The sequence below is a fragment of the Lathamus discolor genome, chromosome 5 (assembly GCF_037157495.1).
Source record: "Lathamus discolor isolate bLatDis1 chromosome 5, bLatDis1.hap1, whole genome shotgun sequence".
NCBI lineage: Eukaryota > Metazoa > Chordata > Aves > Psittaciformes > Psittacidae > Lathamus > Lathamus discolor.
Genome location: NC_088888.1, coordinates 48808308 through 48816582, shown reverse-complemented (window position 1 = coordinate 48816582; position 8275 = coordinate 48808308). Strand labels below are relative to the sequence as shown.

General features: G+C 49.7%; 1 protein-coding gene across 1 annotated transcript; it reads right to left on the bottom strand.

The window, feature by feature from the left end:
• Positions 1 to 4088: 4088 nt before the first annotated feature.
• Positions 4089 to 7580, bottom strand: CITED2 (Cbp/p300 interacting transactivator with Glu/Asp rich carboxy-terminal domain 2). The gene is made up of 2 exons (XM_065680713.1): positions 6830 to 7580; positions 4089 to 6141 (listed from the first exon to the last, which is right to left on the bottom strand). Exon 2 carries the CDS (start codon positions 6132 to 6134, stop codon positions 5394 to 5396), a length of 741 nt encoding a protein of 246 aa, XP_065536785.1. The 5' UTR covers positions 6135 to 6141; positions 6830 to 7580; the 3' UTR covers positions 4089 to 5393.
• Positions 7581 to 8275: the final 695 nt, after the last annotated feature.

The window sequence follows — 8275 nt, the reverse complement described above, 5'->3', positions numbered from 1 at the left end:
AGAAAACTCATGGTACGGTTGTTAGAAGGCTTTCGATCAAAGCTGGACGTAAGTAGGTTGCCTTCAGCATCTTACTAGAGCAAGCAGCTACCAAATTATTGTCTTTTGAGCTTAAGAAATGCTGCGTACCCACACCAGTAACTTCAGCCGTGGTTTTAAGGAGCCTTGTAACTCTGAAGGTGTCTTTTATTTTACTTTATTGCTGATAAATTAGGGAATATACTGTCAAATGAACACACCGATACACAGAGAAAACAAAATGGCCCGGTGAAAGAAAAAGGTGAGAAAACTGGCCAGCATTTTATGAAGCCTGATAAACTGGAAAATCTTCTGCTTATTTTTAATAAATATGTCTGTCAAAATCTCTTTCAGGCTTGTGATCAAATGGCCCCTCTAATTTTTTAAGAGGTGGAAGGGCACAGCAGATGGAGAGGGACTTAAATACCTTATCCGTCTCTATTAAAAACCTGGTGTTGCAGATTTCTTTCTAAAATCAGTCAAAGAGAATAACAGAGAACCTACTGTAACAGCGGCTCATCTGCTCAGTCATTTGATGTATCTCATTATTGTTGCAGTTGCTGAGACTCAGCTTTACCTTGTGTGTGAGCACAATAGTAATAGTGGCACCATATTGAAATGTGTAAATATATTTTCATAATATGTAAAACACCTCCTCTGTGCTGACAAAATGATGCACTTCGAATACATGAAACCCTGAGAAAATGCTGCTGCCTCGGGTTCCAAATTCCTTTGATTCCTCATCTTAGCTTTATTGCACATGCAGTGTTATCTGACAAATATATTTGCCTATTTAAAAAATACTTTATCTTATCATTTAAACAGCTCCTGTCAATGTTACTCAGTCCTTGATCACAATGCTATCCCTATGAGTGATGGTACAGAAATAGACCAGGTGAAGGTCAGTGTGTGTAGCCCAGATCTGTAACATTTGTATTTCTTATTCCTGCTTGCAGTAGCCCCACAGCGAGTATTTTGGAGGATATGAGGGCTTCAAAAAGAATAGGTGTAGGGTCAGGGACAAGAACTGCTTTCCTGCCTTCATTTTCCTCCCCTCGAAGTGCATGCCCACCCTGATTTTGCTGAGGGGGTATCAGCCCCTTGGGTACCAACTCACGTCTTAAGGCCTGCTGTGCCGCACAGCCGTGAGGGAGTGGAGGCAGCAGGCAGGGGGAACAGGACAGGATCAGGATGACTCCCCTAGCAAGAGATTGATGCGTAAGCTACCTATGCCCTGAAGAAGCATTATCAGTAGCTTCACAGACACATGCCATAGCTTTTGGCCAAACCAACAGGTATGGAAAACATCACCTTGGGGAAAACAGGGAAAACAGCCAAAACAAATAAAGTAAAGAAAAAAAAAAAAAAAAAAAGAAAGGAACTCTTCAAATCCAGAATTCTTCAACCCCCCCTAGGAAGACAGGATAAAGCATGGGATAATCCTCGTTTACGTAACTTTTTTTTTTCTTTTTTCAAATAAGAACTGAGACAGGCATGTTTTCACACCGTTTGTTTGCTTCTTCTCTAAACCCACGCCGAGAAATTAAGGGGGCCCCGCACCCCCCGGCCGCCTTGCCATGCCATGCAGTGCGGCTGCGTGCTGGGCACAGCTTCGACGGGCACCGGCTCTGCTGGCGGTGCAGGGCTGCGCCTTCCGTCTCTGTCCCGCCGGGGGAACTCGCAGTCCCAGGCCGCGGCGGAGACGAGACCCTCCGGTTATAGAGAGGAATCCCGGCCGCTGTGCCTCTTCAGGGGTGGGCGGTGGCAGGGAGGGAGGCCGACCACACGGGGGCGCCGTGGTGCCGCCGGCCGCGCAGCGCAGGTGGCAACAGCAGTCGCACCGAGCCGAGCCGGGCCGGGCCGCTCACGTCACCCCGGGGGTCCCGAAGAGCTGCAGGCCCGGCGTGCAGGAGCGGAGCCCCGCCGGTGAGGAGGCAGCTGCCCACCTACAGCCCCCAGCCCCAGCGCCCACCCGTTGCAGAAGGCAGAGGACTGCTTTAATCGGCAGCTAGTTTTCCACTGAGCATGTCTAGGGTGCCGGAAGGGTTTAGAGCTGATCTCCCTTCCAAATAAAGCGCCATGTCTATTTATGACCGTGGCTTACAGAGGAGCAGATATCATGTACCATGTTGGAAGTTCTTGAAAGCCAGCCAGAGCACAGAGGTCAAGTTTCCTGAATGCAACTCAAGACACAAGACAACATCCTTTGCAAGGATCTGGCGGTAGCTGGAAAAGTGGGTCACTGCGTGTTTCACTAATCGCTGAGTTCCAATGATAAATTACTTTGGCGTATTTCTAAACAGTGTGGGGGCTAGAGAGGATCTACGTAAGGGCCTGTTACAGCTTCAGCCGTGGGAGCCCTGCCAAGAGGTGCATGTTGGGAACATGCAGGTCAGGACCCTTGCTTGGGGAATGATGCTATGGACACGCAAATTTGTTGTTGTGCTATCTGCTGGGATCTAAAATGAGAAATAAAGGGAGAAGGTAGGAAATACCATTTTTTTGCGAATTTCCCCTGTGTCTACTTTTAAGACATCTTAAAACTCCTTGCTGATGCCTTCCTTGCCCAATGCCAGTGCCTTCAGGAGTTCTATGAGGAGCCATAAGCAAATAGCCTCTACCAGTGTGCAAGTGAAACCGCTTGTTCTTGGAAAAGCTTAAATGGACGGATTTAATGTTGACAGACTTAAGCAGTGATGTCTCAATGGTGAAGAATCTGTTGTTTAACCAACTGTGTGACGCAAAATTGCTTATCATTAAAGCAAGAACATTCCCTTTTTGTTTAGGAGATCCTACAGGCTTTAAACATCTCTGCAATTTGGTATGCACATAATTTGGTAGTTAGTTTTATAAGAAGTTGATTAGAATCAGAAAAATCACCCTCCCAAACTCCAGCAGAAGAGGGCAATGCAATGCATGCAGATCAAACAGAGATAAAATGGGAAAAGTATTTTTATAGTGGCAAGTTGGGCAATGGCTATAGCTGTATTCTTCTAATCACTCTTTTGTTATTGGCGAGTCGGTAAGTTATGATTCATTGACATTCAATGTTACATTTACTGTCACAAAAATGTCAGCAATCCCTGGCTGAAACCAGGTTGACTTTTCAAATTCTTGGGTGCTGAGAGTTGTCTAAGAACAGGCCGTTACTGCCTGCAGAGAGCATTTTGTCATAAGGTTTTCCCAGGTGTGGAAACACTTCCTTCTGTCTACTTTTGCTAAGACTTTGATATAAGCATGCATTTATTTACTTACATTCATAAAACATATTAGCTGCTTCATGTCTGCAAGGCAAAAGAAGGCCAAGTATCGCTTTTCTCACCAGCTGGGACAATTTTAGCAAGTCATCAGTTTGATTTCCCAGCTTGACTCAAAACACCGCTATTTACACTCCCACTGTGGGGCAATATCGTCCCGTATTTACATTCCCAGGCTTAAAATTTAACTACATCCACCATGCTGCTTTCTTACTAATAAATTCAGAAGATGTGGCTGAAAAAGTAAGCAGAAAGAAAGCACGGCGTTATTGCCCCTGTATTGAACCTGGGAAGCATGGCTAAATGGGATTACATGTATTATTAGGGTCCTGATCCCACAGTCCTCACTTAAGTAATAACTTGTGCAGGAGCTTTTCCAAAGGCCGGGTGGGGGCAGAAGGCTGTAACTGTTGGCACTAAAGGAGCAAGATGTCAATTGCCTTATGATAATGGGCATTTTTCTCCCAGATATTTAAAGTAGACCTGTATGGATTTGTATCGGTGGCTTCAGTTGGTCCCAAGTTCTGGGAGAGAGGGGTCAGAGATGTCCCACGGTGGAATACTTTAAGGATATATTCTCCTTCTCCCAAGTCACTGGAAATTAAACACAATTGGTTCTGGTGCGATGCAGAGCCGGATTGATGCAGCAATCTCCTGTGTTAGCCCTGCAAGGTGAGAGGGACGGGACGACACCCCCACCCTCTCTTCCCAAGTTACAGATACTCATACAGCACTTGATCTGTTTACATAGCTCCTCCAGGTGAGATAACAAATATACAAAAGAACAAAGTCTACTATATAAATGAAAGCAGATTTATAAAATTACAAGTTTAATAGATAAATATAATAAATACTTTATGCATCATAACTCTGGACAACTACATTTAAAGCAAGTATGTTGGCAAGTCACAAAAAAGTTGCACCTTGGCAACTTTATTTTTCATAAAACCACACTGACAGGCGTACTACAACGTTACGTATGAGGCTTTATGCTGTAAGTATGTTTAAATCCCACTCACCTACCAAGTTCACCATGACATATATATGGGTGTAGTGTACCTTCTATTTTGGAATGTCTTTTTGCACACTAACACGGTTGTACAGATAGATGTTCTACTTACCAGGGGCAGTGGGGAAGAGTTTTGAAGAAAAATACTGGTAAATGACTTCTAGAAAAACTAAAGCATTTCTTAACTTTTTATTGACATTGGCAAATTAAAATAGAATAAATTAACAATATTTTCTCAAAAAAATGTTTTGTACAAAAATACTGTCAAAATTTCCTGAAAAGCTTTCAACACAGTAGTATCTTTTCATGTACTGAATAAACTATATTAGCACAGTGTCAAAACGCTGAAGACGGAAACAAAATAATAATAATAATTAAAAAAAAAAATAAATCTGTGAAATGTTTGCCACTAGTCAACATTCCATCCACACCATATTATTGTCTGTACATATATGGGGGAGGGGGAATGGGTAGCAGACTTTTTAAGTAATAGTATTACTTATCCTGATCTGGAAAGGTTTGGCCCATATCTGTTAAGATTCCAGTTTAGCATATTGGAAAAAAAAAGATAAAATAAATTATTGGTCTGCACTGCAATGCATAGTTAAAAATTAAGCAAGATGGCAGCATTTGTGCAGTAGGATCTGCCCTTCAAAGTTCATGCAACCAACTAATGCAGGGTTTTTTTTGTCCCTGTTCACTCAGAATTTGAATGCGGTTCAAGTCGTTGGAAATCATGGTTTACAAAATCCACCAGATTAAGCAATTTGCCAAGATTAATGTCTAACAGTTCAGCACTGTGGGAATTATGGGCACGTTACTGCAAGGAAATTAAGAGAACAGGGAGAGGAAGGGGGGGCAACCAACATAAAAAGGTAACAGTTCGCTAGAAATTATGGCTACAGGAGGGGACGTGAATGTCAAAGCTACAAAAAAAAGTGACTGCAATTAAAAAAAAAAAAAAAAAAAAAAAAAGAATTTATACAAGCGCATAGTTGACTCTTGCTTTCCAGATTCTCACCTTTCCAAGGCCCGAAAAGTGAGACACCGTGTCTAGGGGAATGTTTTCATTCGCACCGATAGAAAGTCCTTTGTTTGTTTTAAATGAATCAGCAGCTCACCCTGCTGGGCTGCTGTTTGCAAACGAAGTCTGTCATGAAGTCAAACTCGTTCTGTCCCAACCACAGCTCGGGAAGCTCCTTGATGCGATCCAGCCCCATTTCGATGACTAAGGACATGAGGACCTCCTCGTCGATGAAGTCAGTGTCTATGACATTGGGCGGCAGCATTGCTGCGGGGACGTGGGGCACGGCAGGCGGTAGCCCGCTCCCGCTCCCACCGCTCCCGCCGCCGCCGTGCTTGGGGTTGCAGTCCCTGAAATGCTGCTGGCTGCTGCCGTTCAGCTGGTGGCTGCCGGGGTGCAAGTCCGGCATGTAGTGGCTGTGGGGGTAAGGGTGGTGGCTGAAGTACTGGTTGTTCAGCTTCTGGAGCTGCATGCTGGCACTCAGCTGCCCTCCCGGGCTGGCGACGGGGGGCGCCAGGAACTGGGAGCCGCCGAAGCGGGCGGCGGGAGCCAGGCTGCCGGCCGGGTGCCCTCCGCTCACGCTGCCCGGCCCCACGGCGTGCCTTCCCCCGCCGCTCGCGTTCAGGCTCCCAGCGCCGTAGTGGAGGTGCTCGCCCATCAGGGCGCTGAAGGCGTGCTGCTGCTGCGGTGGCGGCGGCGCCTGGTGCTGGTGGTGGTGGGGGGTGGGAAACTGCCCCATGCTCATCCGGTGCGCGGGGTGGTGATGCAGCCCACCGGATCCGTCCGGGAATCGCCCGTGGTTCATGGCCATCATGTGGTCTGCCATCGCCCACCTGGAAAGTTAGCGTGTGAATACATTAAGAAAATACACCCTCGGACATCCATCTAGCCATTCAGCCATGCAGTCAACTGCCCTCTCCCGGCCCGGCTGCATCTGCCTGGCTCTGGGAGCAGTTACTTCTCCGGTTTCGCCGTCCTCTTTCTCGGTGGGATAAAGGGGGAAAAAACTAAAAAAAGGGAAAAAAAAAATCTCCTACCGCGGCTCTGCCGTGCAGTACAAAGGGAAAAATAAACGGGGAGCAGATGCCGGTCCCCTCCGCTAATCCGGCGAGCAACACACGCCTTCCCACTCGCTCCAAGTTGTCCAGCACCCACCGGCGGGGAGCGGTGCCGTTCCGTACCGTGCTATACCGTACCGTACCACGGGCCGCCACCACTGCCACCCCGCGAGGGCAGGAGCCGGCCGAGATCCCTCTCCGTCAGGAAAGGCGGTGGGTTTCCGCGGCACGCTCGCCAACTTGCGGAGAACAAGGCGAAGAATCGGCAAGTCCCACCTAGCCGCTGCCGGCAACTTTTGGAATGGAGTCCGAATTATTTTGGTAAAAACCCGGTTACACACAGATAAGGAGGCAGAGCCAGGCAGCCGGGAAACACCTTTCCTCGCGTGTTTAAACAGTCACATTTTTTCCTGTTGCACACAAAAGGGACACCCGGCATCAGCTACGAGAACGCCGCACTCACCTCCCGGCTTCTTCCTCCTCTTGCTTCGAAGGTGGCGGTGAAATCGGTTAGCAGAAGTCACCCAGCATAGAGAGGGCGGCCCCGGCTCCCTCCCCGGCGCGGTGGTCGCTGCCGCAGCCCCGGCGCTGCGCTGCGCTTCACTCCTCTGCGAGGCTCATCGGCACTTGCCAACAATGAGCTGTGTTTCTTACACGGCTTTGGCCGCGGCTAATATAGGATTTCAGAAGGGAGGAGCAAAACCCTTACAGGCAACCAGAAGTAAAACCTGGAGCAAGCGAGGGGAAAAAAAAAAAGGAAAGGAAAAAAAGCCACCAAACCCAGCCCCAAGCCCAGCACCCAGCGCGCACACGCACACAGAGAAACAGGCAGGGGCACATGCGTGCAAAGTGACACGCGAGAAGGGGCACGGCTGCTCAGGGAGGCACCCAGCACCCCGCTCCTCTCGGCTGGGCCACACATGTGTCCCTAGGTTGCTCCCCCGAGAACAAAGCGGGGCTCCGCCGCGGGCGGCACCCCTACCGCCCTTCACCCGCCTCTGGTCCGTTCTCTTCAGGCACCGCCGGGCTTCCTCACGCCCCGGCCGCTCGTAGCGCTGTGGACACGCGTGGGGCTGGGCGCTCCGGGACGGGGCCTGGGCACGGCGAGGTCCGTCCCGTCTCCCCTAGCCTGGCTCCACCACAGTGCAGGTGCCCGGCCCCGCCAGCGGGAGCCCCCGGACACGCGTGGGTGCCCCTCGGGGCCCTGCCCGTCTCCCGGAGGCGAGATCCGAGATCCACCTTTTTCCGCAGACACGGGTGCTGCACGCAGGAGGGGAAGTTGGGGGTGCCGCCCCCCCCTTCTTTCCGTCTCTGGTATTTGCCCCACTGGGTGTGCAGGGTGAGTACCCACCCGCTCTTGCCCTTGGCCTGGTTGGTGGGTTTATTTGAGTTATTTATGGTTGTTTTTCGTTGAATGGCAAAGGAAACCTGAACACACGGGGCACGGTGGGTACACGCTTTGCAAAGATTGTCAGCCTGGCTGAGCACACCCCCTATCAGTGCCCCCTTCCCGGCCCCGCAGCACTGACCCGGCACGGCCACGTGTGTGCGAACCCACCATCACCACCATCACCCCGAGACTAGCGCTCCTGCCTCTTACTCCACATCCACCAGCACCCTGTGGACGGATGGCCAGGTTGAAGCAGCGGGGAAGTGCAGAGGGCCTGGGAGGCCTGGCCTGCAGCAGGGAAGTTCTGGATCGTGGCCCATTTTCAGCAGTGCCTTTGCCTGGCTTTTTGCTCCCTCTCTCCACTTCCTCCTTTCAGCTGCCCACGGGCACACCAAAGGGGGCAGCGGTAGGCAAGGCACAGTTCCAAGACACAAGGAACTGTGTTGGTCCGCTTTTGAGGTCAAAGCTGCCATCACATAGGTTGAGATGCAAGACAGCCTCCCCAGACACAAGGAATTG